At 49.1% G+C, this 25,284-nt stretch overlaps 1 protein-coding gene and 1 long non-coding RNA gene across 2 annotated transcripts in view; both read left to right on the forward strand.

The window, feature by feature from the left end:
- Window positions 1–2,646: 2,646 nt before the first annotated feature.
- The window catches only part of LOC123428791 (ubiquitin carboxyl-terminal hydrolase 9-like), a 32,605-nt gene continuing 9,967 nt past the window's right edge, over window positions 2,647–25,284 (forward strand). The window contains exons 1-8 of the mRNA XM_045112936.1: window positions 2,647–2,963; window positions 5,021–5,242; window positions 6,688–6,832; window positions 7,339–7,398; window positions 7,514–7,609; window positions 8,327–8,725; window positions 8,801–8,941; window positions 12,141–12,311. Of these exons, the coding sequence (XP_044968871.1) occupies window positions 2,815–2,963; window positions 5,021–5,242; window positions 6,688–6,832; window positions 7,339–7,398; window positions 7,514–7,609; window positions 8,327–8,725; window positions 8,801–8,941; window positions 12,141–12,311 (1,383 nt within the window). The 5' untranslated portion in view covers window positions 2,647–2,814. The remainder of the gene's footprint in view (window positions 2,964–5,020; window positions 5,243–6,687; window positions 6,833–7,338; window positions 7,399–7,513; window positions 7,610–8,326; window positions 8,726–8,800; window positions 8,942–12,140; window positions 12,312–25,284) is intronic.
- On the forward strand, window positions 18,969–25,274 carry LOC123428801. Its single transcript, XR_006622600.1, has 2 exons — window positions 18,969–24,022; window positions 24,104–25,274. It is a non-coding gene; the product is annotated as an uncharacterized LOC123428801 (long non-coding RNA).

Raw genomic sequence — 25,284 nt, forward strand, 5'->3', positions numbered from 1 at the left:
TCCCGACCTCGATCCGTTTCTGGATCCCACGGCGAGGCGGCTCTGAACGGCGGCCTAGTTGGATCTCCGGCGGGGGTGGCGGCTCTTGACGCGAGGGAGGACGGCGGCCTCGAGATCCGATGCGGGAGGAGCTTCCGCGCGGTGGCCGGAGGACCTGGCGGTGGAGGCAGCAGGATGTGCGGGGCACATGGCGGCCGGGCTGGAGGCGTCCTCCAGCGAGGGGCGAGTTGGCCGGCTCCTGCACAGGCGACGGGAGGCTGCGCGGGGCGCCACGGGAGGAGGAGCGACCGCCGGCACGCACGGGGAACCGAAGGGCGACGGGATCCAGCGGTGAAGGGAGAACGGGGCGGAGACGCGATGGGCTTGGGCGGGCCTGCGATGGGCTCCGCGGGCCCGCAGCATTGGGGAGAGAGAGGTTGCGGATCTGGCTAGGGTTAGGGGTAGGTGGCGCGGTTCCCGAGGCAGGGGGGTTGCTGTCCAAAATAATAGTAGGAGGGTCTATATATAGACAAATGGGGGGGACTAGGTTAATCGGAATTCCGTTCTGGATCCAACCGTGGGGTCGGATTCGAACGATTCCGCACGCGGGGAACGGGCGAGTGGCTGTGTAGAGTAGTTAACCGGAGACGAGAGGGAAAACAGGCGACGCGACAACGTATTTTAAAACACCAACAAACGTCCGACGGTAGACCGAATACGGTGCCGCTACGGTCGACCGTTCGGGTACCAGACGGACTCCGATCGCGACGATATTCGACAGGCGGCCTACCTATAACTAATCACGACCGCATGCCAAGTTTCACCCCGATCAGAGAAAGTTTTAAACACACTTTTAAAACAGGGTTTCGACGATGCCGCGGGCGCGTGCGTGTGAGAACGGGCTCACAACGAACAACGACGAGAACCGACAACTAACAACGGATGCAAGTTTTGAAAACTGCGGCAACGGAGATGCCGATGCAATGCAGATGATGCGCATGATGCGATGATGATGCGACAAAAGAAAATAGACACACGACGAAAACGGAAAGAAAAGGGGAATCTTCTGGAACGTCGGCATCGGGCTGTCACACACCATCACCGGAGCGCCGTCATGCTGTCGGAGAACTCATCTACTTCCCCGTCTCTCTTGCTGGATCAAGGAGGCGGAGATCGTCATCGAGCTGTACGTGTGCTGAACGCGGAGGTGCTGTCCGTTCGGTGCTAGATCGGGACGGATCGTGGGACGACGGTGATTTGAATCACGAAGCAGTTCCACTACATCAACCGCGATTCTTAATGCTTCCCGCTTAGCGATCTACAAGGGTATGTGGATCCGATCTCCCTCTCGTAGATGAACATCACCATGATAGGTCTGCATGTGCGTAGGCATTTTTTTTGTTTCGCATGCGACGTTTCCCAACAAACCCCACTTTCATCATTAAAGCTTTCCTCTTATATTCTCAATATCCAGATTGCAATTTCAATTTCTTGCTTGTTCTCCATTTGTATGCAGGAAACAGACCCTCGTGGTCATGTTGATCATGCTCCAGCATGGTGAATAACCTCCTGAAGTTGGTTTAGCAATTGCTAAGGCACGACGTCCTCACACGTTCGTATTCGGATCGTCAAAGTCTACCCCATCGAAAACGGTAGCCACCATCTCATCAAAAGATACGGACAACTTCGCCTCTATCATGTAGTGCGACATAGGTGGAGTAGATCCTCGTAGTGGTCGTAGATGACATAGAAGGAGCTTTCAGACAAGGTTTCAAGCGTCGACGAGCTCACTTGATGCTTGAAACCTTGTCTGACAGCCATAGAGTTCTTGGCGGTAAAACATAGATCATATTTAAGGTAATCAAACTCGCAAATAGAGTTCTTGGAAATACCTTTCAAATAACTGAAATCGTCAAACTGAACACGAGGACGGAGGAGGGCGGCCATGGGTGTTGCTGCTCTGCGCCCTTGTCATCGAATTGAGGGAGCATGTTGAGGGAAAGGTGGTCATGTCGGTGCCCTCGTTGGGGTGTGCTTCACTTGGTGGCACGAGTAGAAGGCAGGTGAGGGACCTTGTGACCAGAATTGTGCCAAACTGAGAGAGATGGGGAGGGACACATAGACCTGGCAATGGCACCCCCTTTAGTGCCTTCTCCAAGGCGCCACAATCCTCTTCTGCTGACGTTCATAACAAGATCGGGTATGGAGGGGACGACCTCGTTCAACGAAGACGTGCATACTCTCCCAAGACGAGACATCCCTCCTTGTGCCTCCTTCAATATAACGCGGCTCTGCTTCTGCCTCGCTCGTGACGAGATAGAGAATGGAGGCGACGACCCATCCAATGGAAGGCTGGGCCGCGACGATGGCCGGCGTGAAAAGAGGGCAGGAGCCGGGGAAATGAAGATTGTGGCAGCTAGGGGTTTCAAACGCGGGAGAAAGGTGAATGGGGCCGTGAATGTGAGGCTCAAATACCTAGAATGATTTTAGTCACCCAGTAGACGAATATGCCCCTTCGGGGGTATGAAATTACACGTGCTGCCACCGCCTCAATCCTGGCCACGGGCGAAACGATCCGACCGCCACAATTGCAATCGACCTGAGAAGCCCCTATTCCGGCACGAATCAAGAAATGAAATTATGGATTATGGATTATATAGACACACACTCTCTCCCGTTGTTGTCTCTTCTCCTTCCGTTGCCTCCGCAGCTCCGCTTCGCCTTTTCCCGTTCCGTCCAAATAAAACGCTCGAGGTACCAAACCCTAGGTAGGTAGGCTCGTTTCGATCCGATTCGACTCGATCTCAGTTGGGCGTGAGATTGGATTGGAGGGGGATGACGATACCTAGTGCCGAGGGATTACTCTCGTCTGCGAGCTGCCTGCCGTGCACAGCGGAGGAGGAAAGGGCGGCCGTCGACGCACTCACGCGGCAGGCCGACGCGAATGTCAAAGACGGCGATCTCCGCTATCTCATCTCACAAAGGTGGGCGCAGTGCAGGATAATCTTCCTACCCACCCTTTTAGTTTTGTCTGCGCATTTCTCCTTGCTCGTGGAATGGGTTCGAGTTTCCGGTTGATAAGGTGGATGCTGTGTGGATATTACGCCGGACAGCAATTTAGGGATTTGCAATTTAGGGCAGCGTCTTAGTCTGTGTTAAGGCCTCGCGATCGAATCTTTGTGTTTTCGGGGCTGTGTTGCGCAGTAGTAATAATCTAATCGTGATACCCCTCTCGATTTGCCTCTGTATCATTTGGAAACCGTAGGTTTTGTAGTGTATGGTCCTATATTATGATAAAGACAAATTCCCTTTTATGTTGGCGATTGCAGATTATTTGAGTGACTCGGTTCTATGCAGGTTGCAGTAACACTGCCTTGTTGTTATAAGGAAAACACTTGGCTTCAGCCGGCGGATGGCACACGAGCATCCGCCGTCTCATCCGCGTGACGCTTGTCGCTGCTTGCTGCTTCCTGCTCGCTTTGCGTTAGTGGGTTTCTGCAGCAATGTATTTGTTGCAAAAAAGTTGTAACAATACGTCTGTTGCAGAAAATAATAAATTGCAATGAGATCTCTATTGCATTTTTTTTTTGCAACAAGACCTCTGCTGTAATTTTTTTTGTAACAAGCCCTCCGTTGCAAACAAAAAATTTGCAACTTGATCTATGTTACAAAATTTTCTGCAACTTTACCCGTGTTAACGAAATTTCCTGCAACACGACCGGTGTCGGTGCGCCAAGTGACAGAGGTGGATGGAGTAAGCTGACGGCCGGTGTTGGCGCGCCGTCAGCGTCGGAGGAGCGTCCCGGTGGTCACCAGCAGGCCGGCGGCGGAGACGAACCCTAAAATCGCAAGAGGAGGGAGACGAGTAAAGAAGTGAGCGTTTTCTCTCGGATGAGACGGTGAATTGGTATTGGGAACTGACCCATCGAGTGGCAAAGGTGGTTAATATGACCGTAAATCCAGGGTTAAGTGCAAAGGGCCATGTATCCGAATCCTGGAAAGCATCTCTCAGGCCGCTGCCACTTGTCCGTGCTTTTTCAGCTAGCTGCGGTGGAATCGGCTGCGTTTATTTGGCCAGTTTGGTTACGATTCCGCTGCCATGCCGCGGAATCCGGTTATAAAATCTGAACCAAACGGGGCCATACTGTTATTCTGTTTGTACTGGATGTATAAAGCCGTACTGAAGGTTGTAGAGGAATGATACCAATGTTTGTTCCTTCTTACCTAACTATTAGTATAACAAGGAAGCAACCTCCCCAGCATACATGTACTTCAATCTAGTAATATGTTCATGAAAAACATGAAGCACATGTTTGGTTCGCTACAACATTGTGCGGACCTTAGGTAGGCAAGTTTTACTATCTGTGCCAGAGTTTTGCTTCATCGCACTTTTTTCTTACCTTGCAGCCAACGTGTCATAGGACAATGTTAGAGCAAAACTCGCCCAAGGCATGGCCAACAGTTTGTTAGCCCTATAAAGTGTGGCTTGTCGCATTTTATCACGACTACATGTGCCACTGTTTGGTAGCTAACCAAACAGGCCTGGAACCAACTGAGGGACTTTAAAGCCTTGAATTTCTGTTCCTGACTTCCTGTCCTTCATTCTAATTTCCATCAACTTGTCTGCATTGGAGAACACTTAGATGTTTGAGTTCACTCTTCAATGTGGATTGAGTAAATGAACTACGATGAGGACCATGTGTTTCAATATTATTGTCTGTGAACACATAAATTGACATCCTATCAATTGGCAGTGGAAATTGCAACTTCCGTTTAAAACCCGGCAAATTAATGTGTACATCAGTGTTTATATTTATGTTGTCAAACAATTCAATCCATATACCCTTCTTGCTCTTGGTTGCTTGTAATTATTACTACCTCTGGATTGCACTTGTGCCTGTAAATATCATATCTTCACTGGAGGTTGTATTGTCGGTTTGAAGTTAAAATATAGAGCTATCTGCTTTTCATTGAATTATTTACATGGACATTTCAATTCCATGCTTTGGCCATTCAACTACCTGCTGTGTAAATGTTGCAGCTGGTGGACCAACTGGCAATCATATGTTGGCTTACTCAGTTATGGGGAGAATGACACTGACATTCCTCTTCAACCTGCAAGTAGACCTGGAGAGATTGATAACAGGAAGCTTGTTTTGGAGGGAACTAGGAGTGGCAGTGATACAGAGCTCCAAAGAACCTTAAGAGAAGGGGAGGACTACACTTTGGTGCCACAAGATGTCTGGAGAAAACTATATGACTGGTATGCAGTTGCAATGGCACGTAATACATGTTTTTGTTTGTTTTTTAGCCCTGTTTACTGCACTTCGTAGCAGGAATTTTGCTAGACCAGTAATATCATCTCCGCCATCCTGCTTGTTGACATTAGTTGTTGGCGTTTATTTTAAACTCTCGCCTGCCACTAGTAGTTTTGGACCACATTATGTAAATACTTCTGTATATATATATATCCCACATATTTTGGTGTGTGTTTGCTCCTTGGTGGTGGGTTGTAACCCATGCACATGGATGCACAATCAATAAATACATGTTGATCAGTTCCATCTTTGAAAGTTGCAACTAGTAGTAGGTATAGGTTGCAGATACTAAATTTCTGATGCCAACGGCATGAATGAGAATGGGGTATATAAGGAAAAGGGGCAAGAAGAATGCTGTGCCAATGAACAAAATTTGGAGAGCTACAATAACTATTTAGTGAAAAAGGGGTAAAAATGCAGTGGGAAAGAACAAAATTTGGAAAACTAGAACAACACATATTGGGAACAGAAGAATTACTTGATGCATCTCTAGTTGACAAACAAATAAGTAATGTTATGGACAGTAACACGGTCTTCAAGGGGTAACTAGAAATTTATACTACTGGTTGATATTTATGAGAAAGAATAATAGTAGAGCCAGCAGCTAGCTATATAAAACTGCCATGTCATAAAAAAATCAGTCTTGTTAGAGCATCTCCAACAGATCCCGCAAAAGCTGGCTGGCCCGTAAGATTCTGTCCGCTTTGTAGGATCTCCGTTTTTTCGCCTGAACGGATTCTGGCCGCTTTGCAGGATGCCTCCAGCGCTATATGTACGGGTTTAGGGTTAGCAAACCCTATCCCCTTATTTAGGATGGGAATGGGCCGGGTCGGCCCGTCGGGTCGCTGACCCGACCCAAAAATTTGAGGCCAATGGGTCATGTGGGTCGGTCTCAAACGAGATTTGTATCAACAGACCCGACCCCGGGTGTCCCGCTGCACAAAAATAGCTGCAATCTTCGTCGAGCTGGTGTTGTCGTAGGACCCGATTTTGCGACACAGTCTGTCCTATAATTTCCGGCGAACGCTTACGTATATGAACAACAATTTTATTTTGATATGTCTTGGCTTGATTTTGCTAGTCGGATTCTATTAAACTGTGCCTAATTTTAACATCTTGTTTGTCCACAAGGCAATGTAAATCAAGAATTTGGGTCGACCTGAAATACTCATCGGGCTAACGAGGCCATTGATTAATTTTTATGTGGGTCGACCCGTGGCCTCTCAAATGTTATTGGTAACTTTTCAAGACAAATCTATCGATATGATACTCAAGCTTCTAGTTTTAAATGTTTAAAAGGATATTAGCGGCCAAAGTTTAGCGTCACTTGTTTGTTAACCGAGGAGTACTTGGATTATCTGTTACTTATGAGGTGGGTTGATATTTTCAGGTATAAAGGTGGACCAGAGATATCTAGGAAAGTAATATGTGAGGATCCAACTTCCAGGAGATACATAGTCGATGTCTATCCCCTTCATTTGACACTAATTGATGAAAGAGACAACTCTGCCCGGACCATCAAACTAAGTAGGAAGGTGAATTGACACTAACATTTTCTTGTTAGAATATGATGATCATGTGTAACTATCTATCAACATACAAATTAAGGCTGTTATGATATCTTTATGACATGTGATAGATGATCTGCTGACCAGTAGGTTACACCACTAAGTTTCGCTAGTGGTAGTTGTAAACATCTTTTTTATTGTATGCATTGAAGATGATAAGTAAAACCCTGACCTTTTCCTTTGGGATGGTAGTGCCAAAAAAGAAAAGAAAAAGAGAAAGAGGCGCAATTGGGCTGGTCTTTCTTTCCTTATTCCTCCTTTTGTTCTGTGGAACACTATCCTGTGTATTCATACTTCTTGTTTGCTGTTGGTGAAAGCACAAATGTTTGCTACAAGATGATGCTACATACTAATGTGGCATGTTTTTTTATTGTAACTACTTTGGATTGGAAGTGCATGAAATAAGATGAATTTTATGAGCAATTTTATTCTCAGTCATTTATTTGTTGACACCTGCATTCTGATGCTTCCAGGCCAAAGTTAATGAGCTTTATAGATTGGTTTGCTCACTTTTGTCTGTGGAGCGGTCCAAGGTATACTCACTACGACCTATGTATCTCACATATTGTGCCTTGTATCTTCAGTAGAGCTGCAGCATTAGTTTGCTTGTACTATCCAGCCTTTGATCCTTGTGTTTTAATGGTTCAGATTCACATCTGGGATCATTACCAAAAGACGAAGAACAAAAAGTTGACCAATCTCAATGAGACACTTGAGGAAGCTCAACTTATGATGGATCAAGAGGTATCGTGTTTCTGTTCATGCACTCCTTTCTTTGCTGAAACATGTGAACGTACCTGTTATGCTCAGCAACAGCATGGCTCCTGTTCATGGTCTGCTGTTGCATGCCACCTGTTTATAGATGAATATAGTGTCCACAATCAAGTAGTGACGAACCCTTAAGTTTGCTTCTCCTCTAACGTTTGTGCACATTTAGTAGGCTATCATATGGTATAAGGCCCTGTTTGGTTTCAATAAGTCAGGTGACTTAAAACCAGTGACTTATAAGTCACGTTTATTTGGTTGTCATCTGACTTATAAGTCACCTTTTCATGTAAAAGTGGGTGACTTATAAGTTTTAAGTTGGGGTGGAGCAACTTATGACTTATAAGTTGGGGTGACTTATAAGTCGGGTCTGTTTGGCAAAATAAGTCACTTTTACACTTTTCAACTTATAAGTTGGTGACTTATTTGGAACCAAACAGGGCCTAACTCCTTTCGTAACACTGGTATGAAGTTGCGAGATGAATATCTATTTTGAGTATTGGTGCTATATGTAAATGTAATAATCGGTTGGGTTGAAACTTACAACCCTTTCTATTTATGCAAGAATGCTTGTGGCCTTCTCAAATTATATACTTTCGTTGTGCTTGATTGCTTGTGTTAACTACAGGCCCGTAACTTCTTTGCTATTTTCTCTAGCTTGGCTGAAAGTCCTTCGTTCTTGCTTTATGCTTACAGATTCTCTTGGAGGTTAGTGCAGATGATATCTGGTCTTCCGATCTTCGTACAAGATCTACCAGCAATGAATTAGCATTACTTCCACTGGAACCCACCACATCATCATTCTCAATTGCTGGAGGCCCTAACTTATCAAATGGCTATTCATCTGGAACTAGTTCCAGTCTTTCACAAGATAATAGCCTTAATCCTTTAGTAAGGGACAGAGAAGATGGGTATAGTAATTTCAGAAATGGAACGAAAGATGACATCCATGGATTGACTGGGTTACATAACCTGGGTAATACATGCTTTATGAATAGCGCCATACAGTCCTTGGTCCATACGCCTCCACTGGTGGAGTATTTCTTGAAGGAGTACACTCAGGAGATTAACACGGAAAATCCGCTTGGGCTGCAGGTACGAGCTCATTTTTACCCATTTGGGCTACATGATGATGTCATTCATGAGATTTGAGGAATTTTGATGGTGCAGGGTGAACTTGCAGTAGCATTTGCTGAACTACTGAGAAAACTTTGGTCCGCTGGTCGCACTTCTGTACCTCCACGCACATTTAAGTCAAAACTTTCTCGTTTTGCTCCTCAGTTTAGTGGATATAATCAGCATGATTCTCAGGTTCGTGTTGTTCAGAATGCATTGGTCCGCATTGGCCCTTCGGATGTTTATGCTATTTCAACTTGGAAAAACTAAACGCATTTATCCAAGTTTATTATAGTATTGGTTCGTTTTTTACTGTGGAATACTAATAAACTTGGATAGTAATGTAGGGTATTTTTTCTTTGGTGCATTTTCTAATGGATCTAATGAATTTTGTCTGTAGCATTTTTTTCTTTGGTACATTTTCTATTGGATCTAATGAATTTCTTGTACAGCTAGGTATATTTTAGATTTACATAGAATCTAATTCATGATGCCCTGTTTATTTTTCTTTTGTTGTTGAGATGTGATATCCTATCTTCTGTGCAAAGTATATTAGCTTTCCAACCTTTTCCCTGCTTTGATCAAGCATGCATCCTTATGGCATTGATACCATATGTCCATATTGCCCTTAGGATTACTTGGTATCATTTGTGACCCTCAGTTCCTGAAACATTGACTATATAATCTCAGTTCTGCCTATTCAAAATACATGCCTTCCATCTCCACAGCTCGTTTCATTCATACCCATTTACTGTCATTGCCTTCTCTTTTGTAATTGTTACCAACTTGGTTTAAAAATATGAAATACGGGGTGCATCTTAAATGTATGGCGGATTTTATAATCTTATGCAAAGTGTGTTGTTCCCTCTATACCTGTGTTATGTATCCTGCTTTATCTTGTATTATCTACATGCATGCGTTGTCTATAGCTCTTTAGATATAGCAATAGTGGTTGCTTAGCCACTTCTGTTTTTGACAGAATAGGTTAGCCACAATCTTGTCTCATTGGTGTAAGTGCAAAACAGAATGCACCCTATATTTTGTATGGATTATTATCTCCTTCCGCAGTTAAATTGATATTCGCCGATGTATGCTTCTAATCTATTCCACTGGGCCACTCTTGCTTCTAATCAGTGTCCTATATAGGACAAATGTTTCCTACGACCGGGTGTAGTTACTCCCACTTTTGTTTAGTATGTTCTAGGTAGTATCTATCATACCGGAGTGTATCTATGCGTAGTATGTAGTATATAAGAACGTTTAGGTAGTATATATACTACTTTGTAGGTAGTATGTACCATATTTTTAGCATACTCCTTTTTATGGACAAATATGTACGTATTTCACAAAAATAATAAAAACTATGGATCAACTTGCAATTTTTTCATGTGACTCACTTCGGAGTATCTTATATTTAGTATATGAACATACTCAAAATGATAAATTGGTATATATACTACCACATGGTAGTATATAAGACATGTGTGTAGTTACACCCGGTAGTAGGATGTATTTTCCCTATATATATATATTTATATATACTATGCTCTTTGTAAGCAGAGCATGTTTCTTTTGAATCTGCCCATCACAAGTTCTCAGTGATTTTAGATGTTATATGTCACTATTAATATTGCATGCACAGTGTGTGCCTATAAATCAGGTCAAACTTATTACAAGCACAACAAAAATAGAAAATCACAAATCACAATGCACTATAAAAAACTTGGAAAACATTTCTACGATGCGAAATTATTTACTTGCACACATAAAAGATAGAATGTTTACACATGATTTTCTTATCCAATATCATGCCAATTCTATCATACGAAGTCAATTTAACCAACCAATGAGAAGTTACTCCAGGATTGTTATTCATCTTGCTACTGACATTAGCATATACTACCTCCGTCTCAACATATAAGACCTTTTTTGCAGTTCAATTTGAACTGCAAAAAACATCGTATATTTTCAGATGGAGGTAGTACTTCCAACTTCCAAGTTTCAAGCAAAAACTGGAACTCACTCATGTCACATCAAGATGCAATTCATTCCGTGTTACTACTCCCCAGGAATGCACAGAGGGTATTTAGGCGAATTTGGAAACATAAGTAGAACTTTACGTTCAGAAGATGCAAGTCAAATGGTTAAGAGTCATATACTGTAACATTCAGGAGTGAAATCATGGTTTTTAAGGCGTCCCCAAAGCGTCGCCTAGTCGACGCCTAGGCGTCAGAGCGCCCGGAGACAGCAAGGCGTCGGGCTCGCCTTAGGCCATCGTCCAAGGCGTCCAGATTCGCCTATTGAGGCGGGGGAGGCGTCGCTCTGGTCCAATTTGGACGCCCTGGCCCAGGTCGAGGGGGAACTGGTGAGGGGTGGGGCTGGAAACAGAAATTGGACGGGATTGGAAAGAAATTGGGGGGCAATCTGAGGTGAAATAGATGCGAGAGAGAGTGGGGAACACACCCGTGACAGGAATCGATCAGAGAAAGCCCTTCCCCCCCTCCCCCAGATCCCGTCCGCCGGCCAAGTTTCCTCCCTCGTCCAGCTTCCTCTCCATCGTCGGCCAAGCTTCCAGGCCTCTCCTCCCTGGCGCATCCCTCCCCCAGCAGGGCAACAAAGTACGACTGCTCTGCTGCCCATGGTCTCTTTCCTCTCCGCCCCTCACTGCTTTGCTGCTGTGCTCTGCTGCTTCAAAAGTGAACTAAGGCGTCGCCTCGCCTCGCGCTTTAAGCGCCTAGGCGTTCAGCCCCCCCTCCCCCCCCCCCCCCCCCCCCCCCAACGGCTGGACGGCTTAAAAACCATGAGTGAAATACCTAATTATATGATTGGAGACCACATTCAGGAGCGTACATATAAGTTTCCTGCACAGATAACAAAGCAAATAAACGGCTATGATAACATCAACCACTTTGTTGCTCCGTAGAAAAAGTTTGTCCTTTATACTTTTCAACATTTTTCGGTCTCATCTCATTTAGCTATAACTCTATTCCTCAATATGTTGTTGTTAGAGGCGTTGATCTCATCCCTTAGTCCACTAGAGATAATTATAGTGGCTTACTTAGTAAGGGTATCTATTTAGTTAGGAAGAGATTGGTTTAGTTAGGAAGATAAAGATATGATTTGTTAGGAAACTCAAGATCAGATTATATTCTTAGGCATCAAGTCGAGTCTTCCCTGTAAAAGCGACATGATAGCACCATGGCACGCCAACCTTCACTCCTCGGAGCTGTACCCCCAACCTTGTTACTTTCATCGGTCTCAGGATCGGTACAAATCCTTGCACATGACACAGTTGTACATACCGACTTGCATTCTGTTTTTGTTTTGCTACATTTTGTCAAACATTAAATATGCCCTTTTTTTCTTATGTAAGAATTGCCTCTTTTTTCTTCAGGAGTTGCTTGCATTTCTGTTGGATGGTCTACATGAAGATCTCAACCGCGTGAAGAAGAAACCGTATATTGAAGCAAAGGATGCTGATGATCGTCCTGATGAAGAATTCGCTGAAGAATGCTGGAATTACCATAAAGCTCGAAATGACTCCATAATAGTCGATAAGTTCCAGGTAAATAATTTTCAGTCTTGAATTATTACATAATCGTGCTTACCTGGAGAAACTATTCTGTTTGAATCCTACTTTATTTTGGATCCTTTCCAAATTATTGGATGCGTGTTACTGTTATTTAGGCATTTTATAATAATGAGAACTCATCAAAGCTAATTTATCTATAATCGGATGTACTAGTGAAAATTAACCACTGCTAGGTGACACAAGGAACTTGTCCATGATGTGAACTGATGCTGTTGATGTTTTTTTTTTCTCATGGTTTGTCCATATATATTAGTTACTACTGGAGTTTATGTGTTTGTAAATGTTTTTTTTTCGAAATGAGAAAAACAGGAACTAGTGAACATCCCAGGTTAGCGGCATGACCACCCCAAGGCCAGTTGCCCCAGCCCTAACCCAAAGGGCTGCCTCCTCTCTGATCCTAGTCGTTAGCAGGGCAATGGAAGGCTGCTCGCCATCGAACACACAAGAGTTGCGGTGCTTCCAGAGCAGCCATGCCGTCAGGTGAGTGATCGTGGCCAGCCCCTTGCGCATGGGCTTTGGCGTCTCCAGCTTGGCGTGCGTCCATCGGTCGTTCGGCGTGGCCTCCTAGTCTTGCGGCCGACATGTCAGCTGTAGCCAGGAGAGCGCCTCATGCCAAACCTGTCGTGAGAAGGGGCAGGTGACGAGCAGGTGGCGCATCGTCTCAGGCTCCTGGTCACACATGACGCAACGCGGGTGGTGCTGCAGGTCGCGGCGGCGCAATCTGTCCGCTGTCCAGCACCTGTCCAGACTAACGAGCCAGAGGAAGAATTTCACGCGCGGCGGAGCCCAACTCCTCCATGTCAGTTGCCATGAGTCGCAGCTAGCGGAGCCGTGGAAGGTTGCCAGGTAGGCGCTGTGCGTAGAGTAAGAGTCGATCGAGGTCCACCTCCAGATAAGCTGGTCTGGCTGGTCGTTGAGGGCAGCGCCTTCTATTTCACGCCACAACACCAGGTATTGACCGATTTCGTGGATGCCCATGTCTCCGTGAATGTCTTGAGTCCATGCATAGTTCTGGAGGCCCTCCGCAATGGTGCGCTGCTTGCGCCGATGTTTGGGGATGCAAGCATAAAGTTGCGGTGCGATCTCACGGACGGAGCGGCCATTGATCCAGCGGTCCTCCCAAAACTTGCCCGTTCTGCCGTCTCCCACGACAAGCGAGGTGGAGGCAAAGAACAGGGCATGCTCCTCCTTGGAGAACTGGAGGTCAAGGCCGTGCCAAGCGCGACCGCCAAGCGCGACCCTCGTCAGTGCGGCCGAGCCAGAGCCACCGCAGCCGTAGGGCGAGCCCAACACGTTCCATGTCCTGGACGCCAAGGCCGCCAAGGGGAAGGGGCCGACAGATACGACGCCAGTTGACGTGGCCATAAGAATCCTCTCGATTTTCTCAATGAGCCTGATCGTCTTCTTCGGAGGGACGAAGACGGGGATTTGGTGAATGGGGATTGCGCAGAGCACGGACCTGACATGTGCTAGGCGACCCGCTTTGTTCACGAGTCTCGACTTCCAGTTGGGGAGCATGCCGCCAACCGTGTCGACCAGGGGCTGCAGATGGGCGCTCGTGGGCCGTCGAATGTTGAGGGGGATCCCAAGGTGCGTGAGCGGCAGGTTCGTGATCTTGCACCCAAGGAGCTCCGAGATCAGCGCAGTGTCACCTGGAGCGCAGTTGAGCATGGTGGTTGAGCTCTTGCCGTAGTTGACATGGAGGCCCGTGGCTCGCCCAAAAAGCTCCAGGATCGCCTTGATCGCGGCGAGGTCGCTCAGGGAGGGGTGGCAAAACAGTACCACGTCATTCGCGTAGAGCGAGATGACCGGGATGGGGCGGCGTGGGTGCAGGTGCTCCAGGATGCCCAGGGACGCGGCCCGCTGAAAAAGGTGTCCCAACGTGTCCACGGCGAGGACGAACAGTTGGGGAGACAAAGGGTCGCCCTGCCGCAGCCCTTGGCGGTGCCAAATGGGGGGGGCTCGTCGTTGATCAGCACCCGCGAGCAAGCGGACGACAGCAAGATGGCCAGCCAGTCCAGGAATCTGCTCCCGAAGCCATACTGACGGAGCACCTCGAACAGGAAGGGCCATGAGATGGTGTCGAAAGCACGCGCGAGGTCGAGTTTGAGCAAGACTTGGGGGGCGCGCGCAGCTGGTGCAGGAGGCGCATCGATTGCCGGACGAGCACGAAATTGTCGTGGAGGGAATGACCGGCGATGAAGGCGTTCTGGTTCTTGCTGACTAGCCTGTCCAGCTTTGGTGCCAGGCGCAGGGAGAGCGTCTTGGCAAACTGGTGGAAGACAGGTGGATGAGGCTGATGGGTCGGAAGTCGCCGATCGCTTGAGCATCCGAGCGCTTGGGGAGGAGAGAAACCATGGCCTGGTTGAGGCGGTGGAATCCTCTGCCCCTCAGCTGGTACAGCTGGTGTAAGACAGCGATGACGTCGTGCTTAATGGTGCCCCCGCAGGCATGGAGAAACTCCGCGGTGAAGCCATTCGGTCCCGGCGCCTTGCACTCCGGCATGCGCGTGATCGTGCCCCAGATCTCCTCCTCCGTGAACGGAGCGTCAAGATCCTGGAGGTCATCGCCGGGGTCGATTAGGTGCTCCAGGTTGAGCATGCACTCACGGTCGGGGGCCGTGCCAATGAGGTCGTCGAAGTGAACGAATGCAGCCTTTGCCATCTCGCTCTGCTCGGTGAGGATCTGGTCCTCCGTGGACAGGCTGAAGATCGTGTTTTTTGCCGTCGGTAGGAGCATTGCCGGTTGAAGAATGCGGTGTGGCGTCCCCGTCCTTAAGCGAGGCGATGCGCGCTCGCTGTCGGGCGATGGTGCGCTCAAGCGAAGCGAAACCCAAGAAGGCGAGCTTCAGGCTCCTGTGCAACCAAGCCTCATGCGGCGATAGCATCCGATCCTCCTGAGCTTTATCAAAGCTGAGGATGAGCACCCTGCAGAGTGCGAGCTTGTGCTTGACGCTACCAACCGATTTCGTGCTCCAGCTGGTGAGTCTCCTGGCGGTGGCCTGCAGGCAAAGCAGGAGGCGGCGGAAAGGGTCGGCACCACCCACCGACGCCCATGCCCGTGCGACTGTCTCCTGGAACCCGTCAAGGCGCAGCCAAAACTCCTCGAAGCGGAAGCGACGGTGGGCTGGGGGCGTGGGGAAGCAATCCAGCAGGAGGGGGCTGTGGTCGGATACCACAGAAGCGAGGCAGTGCAGGTGGCACTTGCCGACGACCTCCTCCTAGTCCGACGAGAAGAGGACACGGTCCGGGCGAACCAGCTTGGGCGGGGATTGCACGTTAGACCACGTGTACCGGCGGCCGTTGAGATACAACTCCCTCAGGGCGAGGTCGTTAACGCAGCGCCGGAAGCGGCCCATCATCCATCCGTTCAAGTTCTCGTTGTTCTTGTCCTCGCCGCGCAGGATCAGGTTAAAATCACCGCAGATCATCCACGGGCCCGTGCAGTCGCGACGCACGTCCCGGATCTCCTGGAGGAACGCGATCTTGCCGTCGTCATCCTGGGGGGCCATATACTATGGAGATCCACCACGGAGTGCCCTCGGATGTGGCTACCCTAGCGGTGAGGGCATTGGTGGTGAACAATGGGTCGGAAATAGTCACGACCCTGCTCTTCCCTCGGATGTGGCTACCCTAGCGGTGAGGGCATTGGTGGTGAACAATGGGTCGGAAATAGTCACGACCCTGCTCTTCCACGCTAGGAGGATGCCCCCGCGCGTGCCCTCCGCGGGCAGGAGCAGGAAGTCGTCAAAGTTGAGGCCCGGGGCCTCCAAGACTATCGAGGGGTCGATAAGTTCCATCTTCGTTTCCTGTAGGCATACTACCGACGTGTCGGCCGTAGCAATGAGCGAGCGAATCGCCAGGCGTCACGCCCGCGCGTTCAGTCCGTGCACATTCCAGATCACAAACTTGAGGTTGTAAGCCATAAAGCAACTAGTTCGACGACCGGATTACAACAGCGGGCTAAACCTCCGCGAGGCAGCCATCACGCACAGGCGTGCAAGGAGCCGAGGTAGTGCTTGCGGGCAGCTCGCGATCAACCAGTTTGGCGATGGCAGCGAGTACGTCAATCGAGATTTCCGTCGCGAACACCCCGTCATAGGCCTTCATCGCATCAGCAGTGATCATCTGGTTGGCGTCGATGATTCCCAGGGTGCGCAGGACCTGCACGCGAGCCCGCCGCTCCGCGGTGGGTGGCATCGAGGCCTCAACCTTCGAAGTAGCAGAGCGGCCACGGCGTGGTGAGAAACATAAGGCGGGGCGACGAGGGCGCTTCCCAGGGGTCGGCAGGGCAGCCTTAAGCTGGCCAGTGGCAGCCGCGAGGAAATCCCCCAACGTCTAGGAGGTTGGACGCGTTTCTGTTCTCGGGCGTGATCTCCGCAGCGTAATAGGCGGCGAGGCGAAGCGGCATGCAGTGGGGCGTGATGTTTCCGCGGTGTAGGGGCTGGCCGGCCTCAACTCAGAGCGGGGCTCAATGGTGGTGCCGAGGCCCAGCCTAGCCGAGAGGCCGCCAAGGCCCAGCCCGAGGGGGGAGGGTGTCTCGAGTGTCAGCCGCGATGGGTCCAGCCTAAGGGGAGTGGGATTTGAATCCGGCTCCGAGCCGAAAGATCGGGCTGGCATGACCGCGAATCGGTCCAAGCACGGGCTGGCAGCAGGTGACGCCGCCAAGGTTCCGCTTTGCCCCGACAGGGCATCCTCCTCGGGCACCGCAGGTGGCAGGGGCTGCAAATCGGGGACCATCTCGTCGTGTGGCGAATTAGGGACGGCCTCGCGATCGTCCCGCCTCGGATCTGGGGTCGATGGGGTCAGTGCGTCGGGCGTGCCTGGCGAGGAGCAGGACGGATCCTGCTCGTGCGCGGAAGGCGACAATCGCGGCTGGTTAGTGGCGGGCCCCGTGCCTGGCGAGGAAGGGCGGTTGGGCAATCGGGAGGCGCCAGCTGTCTCTGCCAAAAGCTGACCCGGTCGCATCTTGGACCGTGGAGGGCCCGGCCCTGCATCGTCTGGCTGTCGGTCCTTCCTTTGCCAGACGCCCTTTCCCTTTTTAGGACGGTGACGATGGCAATGGGCTCCGGCCTGCCCAGGCCACAACGACATCCTCTTCGCGCTGGCAGTGGTCTCCACCGGCGGTGGCGGCGGCGCCGTACGGAAGCAGTGATCGGCGGAGCGCCAGTTGGCATCCATGGCGACACCGTCGGAACGACGCGAGCCTCCAGCGGCGGACCAGGTCAGGGAGTCGAGCGCGGCCAGCGGACGCGTTGGGGCGGCGGCGCTTGCGGCCACGGCGACGTCCTGGGCCGCGACCATCGTTGCGCCCAGGAGGGGGATCTCCATCGGGGCCACCATGGCCGTCAGCGTGGATCTCTAGCGGTGGCGCAGGCCGGCCCAACTCCTCGCGCACCACCTTGATGGAAACCTGGTACGTCAGGGTGCGCACCGTAGGCACCTGGGAGGGGGCGCGCGACGGGATGCACTCGACGATCTCGAGGACGACATGGCGATGGATGGACGTCGGGTCACGTGCGCGGCCTGAGAGCCTGAAGGTGGCGAGGTCGGCTCTGGACCGTGTCTCCGGATGGAGGCGCTCCACCCAACATGAGTCTCCGAGGAGGCGCTCGACCGTGCTCAGGTTCCAAGCCTGCGCCGGGATGGCGCGGAGCTCGAGCTCGACGCAGTGCTCCAGGCTATCGCAGCCGGCGTGGGCGAGCTTGCTCCAGGGGCGGAGAGACAGCGAGAAGTAGGGGCCCTCGATGTGGTGATCGCCACAGATCCTGTCCTTGATTGCCTGCGAGGCGCAGATGATGAGGAAATCCTCAGGGTGGTGGAGGTGGACCGAGAAATCGCCGGGGTGAAGCTCGAGGTTGTTGAAGAGCGCGTCTGCGACCTTGTCGGCAGCGACGGGTGGCCTGGAGCCAGTGATGGTGGCCAGCATCCCGCGCTGCAGCACCGCCTCAGCCTCCTCGATCTCGACGGAGCGAGGGATGAGGACGCGCGCCGGACCCGAGGGGCCGACAACAGGTGTTGTGGCGCGAGGCGGGGGGGGGGGGGTCGGAGTTGCGCGGCGCTGGGGAGGAGCGGACGCCGTCAGAAGGGCACGATCACGGGCCCGACGCGCAGGCGTGCAGTTCCTGGACTCGTGGCCGAGGAGAAGGCAGCGCCGGCACCGCAGCCTGTTAGTGCAGTTGCGGACGGCGTGGCCCGGGTCGAGGCAACGGAAGCAGAGGCCTGCCGACTCCTTCGGCGTAGGGCTGCGGCGGAGCCGCGGCGTGGGAGCGTCCGCGCGGCGGACGTTGCGGCGTTTTCCTGCTCCTCGCAACTCCCAGGCACCACCTAGCGTCCGCTGCGGGCGCCGTCGCATCCTCCACGCGGTGGACCTTCGAGTGGGGGCCAGGCGGGTCGATGCAGGTGCGCGCAGGGGCGGGGCGGGAGCCGCCTGCAGCGGAGGAGGGGTGCGGGCGACGTCGCGGTAGGCGAGCATGCCGGAGGAGGAGCTGTCTGAATCCTTCCAGCGATCCTCGCGGTGGTGGTGGCTTGCGTTGCGGCCGTCGTCGAAGGGGGCCGTGGCGCGGGGGAGGCGGGGGCAGCCGGCGGGCGGGACGGCGGCGGGGGTGCTCGACTAGGCTAGGGGCGCGGGAGCTGGGAGGAGCGGCATCCTTCAATTGTTTCCACGACTTGAACCCGTCGTGTTTATAAATGTAGTTTGCAGAATGTATGAAATTTCAGTTTTCTTTCAACGAGAAAGCCTATCTGTATTTATCACATGATGTTTATCTTAATTTTGGCTGCTGATTGTAAACACTGCATTGTTGTTTGTCTGGGTATCATTTAGTTGTCAATGGGAGAATCAAAGTTGCCAGCACGGTGTTAGGCCACATCGTAGGTTGAATTGGGCTAGGATTGTGGTCTTCTAGTTTGACTATCGACTGTTAAGAGTTGTACCGTTGATCTCTAAACCTGCAGAGATGGTTCAAGTAGGTCCCTCAACTTGATATTTTGGTCCTTCAGTGTCAGAACTTGTTTTGCTTGCTCTTATGGAGATAGTAGCTATCTCATGGCCAAGATAAAAGTTGCCCTACAGTTGCTTACCTTGTTGCTCCTCACAATGTGATAAGAAAAGACACATAAAAGTACAGGGCCCTCATATAAACGTCTGATAGAAGTAAAAAAATTGGTTAGTTAAATTTGGTTTATTTGCAAATTTAGTTAGTGATAAATGCTAACCGAAAATGGCAACATAAAACAACACACTGAAAATTTGATTAACCGACTAATTCGGTTTGGTTTTCAGTTCATACCTAATGCATTGTTTGCTTTATACCCACCATGAAACTATGTGCCTTTCACCACATACACCTCTCCCTCATATAGGCCAGGTCTCTGCCCCCTTCTGATTAGCTAGGCGAGGTGGCGCCATGGTTTTCGAGTCGATGAGTTAGTTGTTCTTGGATAGCGACTCGTGAAGAGGCGAGCTTGGCAAATCAACTAGTCGCGACTAGTCGAGGGGTTTGAGTCAATCCTGGCTGTGCGACTTGTTGATTAGTCGACGACTAGTCGCGCGACTCAGAAAACCATGGGCGGGACTTAATTCTACTGCAGCTGCACACTGCCAAGAAGGCCAAGTATTGCGTTTTGTTTGGTTTGGGCCTTACTGCAGCTGGTTGGCCCATAGGAGAATCAGGCTTTTGGACGTTTGTTCCTGGTCGGATAATCGAGATAAAATACCAAACTGACCGATTTTAACTCGGTTATTGAAAGTAACAAGCTTGGGTAAATGATGAGGGTTGTGATAGGCTTGGCGAGCCAACGTTAAATCTCAGCCACTCTTGTGGAGATGAAAGCAACACAAGGAAGGACCAAGTCCGGAATGATGATATACGAGATAGAGTTGGGGTAGTACCAATTGAGGAGAAGCTTGTCCAACATCGTCTGAGATGGTTTGGGCATATTCAGCGTAGTCCTCCAGAAGCTCCAGTGCATAGTGGACGTCTGAAGCATTGGGTTGAGCGGATTTGACATGGGAGGAGTCCGTATAGAGAGAGCTGAAGGACTGGAGTATCACCAAAGAACTAGCCATGGACAAGGGTGGTTGGAAGCTTGCTATCCATGTATGTGTGCCCGAACCATGAGTTGGTTGCGAGACATTATGGGTTTCATCTCTAGCCTACCTAACTTGTTTTTGACTTAAGGCTTTGTTGTTGTTGTATTGAAAGTAACAACCGAATATATTAGTGCCATGATACAAACCAAAAGAGAGTTTTTTTCGTTGTCGGGGTCGGTTCGGTTTTTTGGTTGGGCGGTTTTTATTCCCACCCCTACTTGTGATCACCTTCTAAGTTTGTGGAACATCCAAGAGACCCTAGGTTCCAGGTATTCGCCATGTTGTTGGGTGGAGGTGCTTCGAGGTTGATTGGTTTCTATAGATACTCTAGTTATCACTGTTAAGTATATTATATCTCCTCTTCCATGGGTTGATAACTTGAGAACGAAAACTAAAAATACATTTGACATGTTATATTTGATTATGTAGAGCTGCAAAATATTTATTGAATATAAGTAGAATAATTGAATGGAAAACAATTTTCCATGCATGATTGAATGTTGTGGTGGGTCTTTCTCCATGCATGGTGGCATGTTGAGATGGGTTTTCCTATTGTCCTGTTTTCGCCTGGGTTTTCGTATTGTTTTCTTTAGTTGCTTCTCTATGTTCCATATTTGCTTCACTTTCCTGCCCCAGCTCTGGCTTGTTAGCAGTTGCTTCTTTGGGTGCATGATCCATTATCATTTTCTCCTCCTTTAGATCAGATGTTTTTGATTTGTCCTCCGACAGCAAGTTTTTTCCTTCACTAGTCCTACTTTGGTAATTCTGGATAGTCTTCCAAGGGCTTGTAACTCCTTTCTCCTCTCCTTTCCTTATTCTATTTTCCTCTGCTTCTGACTGGGTGTTTTTCCTCCATGATGAACTGTCGCTTCCCTGCTTACTATCTCGATTTCCAGTGCTGTTTGTAAGCCAAAAGTTACCTCTATCACTCGAACTCCTGCTCTTTTCTTCACTAAAGCTTCCCTTATAGATGACTGCCCGCAACTCTGGCCCAAATTGTCTTGCTCCTTCCCTTCTGGTTGTGGGTGGGCATGCTCTCTGTGTGTGATGCCGCAACAGTAAGAAAAGTCTGGAAGATGTTCGTATTTGAAATCAACAATCTTCCTCCCTTTCGTTCTTTTATTTTCTTCCTCCGCATCAGTGCCCGTCAACTCCTCGTACATGTCCTCTTGCTCTTCCTCGTCATTTTCAATTTCTAACGTAAAAAATCTTGTTATTGGCACTGTGATATCCATCCGGACCTTGATTCTCATAAACTTGCCCATCGCAGTTCCATCATGATCCAGGTCAATGTCAAGTACTTCTCCAATATTCTTCCCAATCAATTCTCCTGTTTCGGAACTCATCATGCCAATGGGAATACCATAAACTCTGACTCAGATAGGAATAAATTTGAATTCATACTCATCAATTGTTTTACTGGGCACAAATTTTTCCATCACTATCCGATCCTTGTTGAAACTCCATGGCCCACTATCCAGAGCTTTCTTCTTGCTACTCTCATCATGGAAAGTGAATAGAAAGCGATTTCTACCAAGATCTTTGCAGTCCAGCCGAGTAAAAGGGTACCACAAATTTTCTAAAGTTCTACCCACATACTCTGCTTTTGCTGGCCTCTGCGACAGAAGCTTACTGACAGCCCGATGCTTGCCAATCGTCGGGGAGCAGGCCTGCCTTCTACCGATTTTGACACTCTTCTTTTCTGCCCCTGAGAGCCTCAGATCTCTCATTTTGCCCTCCACCCCGTCCAGGGCAAGGTTCCTCTTGTCTCCATTGCTAGATGTCCTCGCTGAATCCTGGGGGAATACCCAGTAGCTGTCTCCAAGCTCACCTCCGCACGCCGGGGACCAGGGTTATCCGGTGCTTACAATCGCCCGAGACCAGAGAAGAGAGGCTTTTGTTTGGGGATTTCTTGATGGATTTGCTTCTCGTTCTTGGTCTGGGAATTTTTTTTTGGACAATCAAATCTCGAGCAGCAGCTGTTGATTGGGTTGGAAGATGATGGGGAACTGGTCTAGGATCTCTCCATTGCTCCCAGCAAATGAGAAAACCAAGTATGGATCTGGAATCTCGATGGATTTGGATCACGCTTTGGGCGGCAGTGTTGCCGAAACAGAGTGGTTGTGAAGTCGCACGAAGTTGCCCGAACAGGCACGAATCGTCACGAGCGGACGTACTACGAGGAGATCGAGCACAAGCTTTGGAGGAGTTGAGTTATTAAATCTGTCTTTCTGGATAGATGGTTAAATGACTATCTCAACAATCACCACTCGGAAGCTACGATTCTGCGTGGAGCAGTGCAACTAGGCAACAGCAGATATGCCACCCTTGTTAGATTGTGTGCGTAGCTGACGGGGTTGTCTTGATTCGTTGCCCACCGCTATTAAGAGCCACATTTCTCATATTGTTGTAGGAGAGAGTCAGGAGGTACATCAGGTGCTGTTAACTCATAGTTAGCTCCACAAAGAGGAAACAAGTAGAAGCCACACACAGCCTGTTCCATGAGCGTAGTTGTGTTTTCTTTGCTTTCAGCAATAGTGTCCAGAGGGACAGTTTCATCAATAAAGGTTATCACCTGTCCTTGTGTGTTTGAAATTTTCAGTTCCATCTTAACAAAATCCATTTGAACCGGACTGTATTTCTTCAACCAATCCACTCCTAGAATCATATCATAACCAGTTAACTTAAGGACTCTGAAACTGTCACAAAATGCACTGCCCTGAATCTCATAAGGGCAATTCCTGACTGTAAACTCATTCCACAAGATTTCCCCACTTGCTACCACTACCTTTACTTTGGTATTAGCCACAGGTGCAATGGGCATTTTACCAGCCATTTCAGGGCACACAAATGTAGCAGTGCTTCCACTATCCACTAAAGCAGTAGCTGTAACCTCTTCAATCTTTACTGACATAATAAATGTGTTCTTGGCAGAACTGAGACCATTGGCAGCATGTACTGAAACTTGTAGCACTGTCTCTGGTGATGGTGCTTCCTGTGTTTCCAAATCAGGATCTTCAAAATCTGTAACATAAATTATATATGAAAAATCTCCTGAGCTTGTAGAGCTTGAATCTGTGCCTTTTGGCTCATTTTACACACTTGCCTATGTCCTGGAACCCATGGTTCTCTGCACTTGTAACATACTTGGTTTTGCTTAGCTTGCTGGATAATTGTGCTCTTTGTAAGAGTAGATGTGCCACTCTGAACATTTGACTGATCAAAGTTCACCTGCCTCTTAGCTTGTGGAAAATAAGGCTTTGTTTGAACCACTACTGGTGGTGGCTGGGCCTTTTCCATTCTCCTAGCATACCACACAGCAGTTTGCATATCTTTAGGTTTGAAACACTCTACATGACTTTTGATGTAAGGATTCAGGCCAGCTATAAAACCAGTAACATAGTAATCATTTGGAATTCCAGGGTTTTCCCTCCTCATGATATTCATCAGGCGTTCAAACTGCTCTACATACCCTGCTACAGTTGTAGTTTGTTGGACAGCATGAAAAGATGTTACAATATCACAGACAGACTGGACAGAAAATCTTTCAGATAACAGGGAACAAAATTTGTGCCAAGCAATGTTACTAGGTGCATATCCAGTGCCCCTCCACCACTGCACAGCAGGTCCTTTCAAATATGAAATTGCTAATTCAGTTCTGTGCTCAATAGGTGTTCTAGCAGCAGCAAAATACTGCTCCAAATTTTGTATCCAAGACTCTGGGTCCTCACCTTCAAACTCAACCATGTTCAATTTAGCAGGCTTAACAGTGAGAGGACTTCTTCTGTTATCCATTGGAGTGCCCACTCTTCTTTTGCAATTGTTGTCATACCCCTCTACTTCCTGTAAATCTTCTATCTGAGCATTGTTCATTGCCACTGCAGTTTGGCCCATTGCCTCTGTTTTGTTGTTTCCAAAGTTGGTGTGCCTATAAGGTTGTTTCAGAGTACCATCCAGATTCAACTCTCTCCCATTCTGATCTCTCAAAACTGCAGTGCCCACTACTCCAGTAACACTTTTTCAGGCATAGTAACAGATGGTGGAGTATTTGGAATTAACTGCTTTGGACGCCCCGGAGCTGCTTGAGGGGAAAAAACAGGGTTTTCTTTCTGCAAAACATCACCTTGAACCGAGCCATTATCACCCTCATCTACTCTTCCCGGATCTGGGTCCAGTAACAACCTTCTAAAGTTCTCCTGAATTTTATCAAAATTCTTCTGCATAGTAATGAAGTTCTTGTTTACCGTAGTTTGGAACTGATGAAACTCCTTACGATCTTCTTCTCTTTCCTGCCTCAAAGTCTTCAGATCTGCTGTTGTTGCTGATTCTGCTGCTCCTGTCATGATGTGCACCACCCGGCTGCTCTGTAGGGAGGGAAGGGAGGGAGTTTTCAACTGCTCAATCGCTCGCCGCCGCTAACACCGCCACCAGCCAACACCGCCACCAGCAACCGCCTCCACTGGCACACGGTCAGATCCTCGACCCTGGGGTTTTACCACCAAAGCAATAAGCTTCAGCAACCAGGTAGAAGGCCCGACTGCACCCGAATTTCGCCACTCCGGCCGCCTCCTACACACCGCGCCGATCTGAGATCTGGAGATAATTTCTCTGCCTCAACCAGCTTCTTCTCCTGCCCGTCCTTGCCGAGGAAAGACTGGGCCTCTGATACCATTTGTCAAGAACTAACTACTCTGACAGCCTTAAGTGGACGCTAGAACACTGAAGAACACGCGAATTTCAGAGAATTTGAGCTAGGGATTTCATTGCATAGAAGGGAAAGTAGTTTTGCTCACCACCGGCGGCTAGGGTTCACACCCAATACATAATCATCATGAACCAAAAGAGAGGAAAA

Source organism: Hordeum vulgare, chromosome 1H, assembly GCF_904849725.1.
Source record: "Hordeum vulgare subsp. vulgare chromosome 1H, MorexV3_pseudomolecules_assembly, whole genome shotgun sequence".
In the NCBI taxonomy this organism is placed as follows: domain Eukaryota; kingdom Viridiplantae; phylum Streptophyta; class Magnoliopsida; order Poales; family Poaceae; genus Hordeum; species Hordeum vulgare.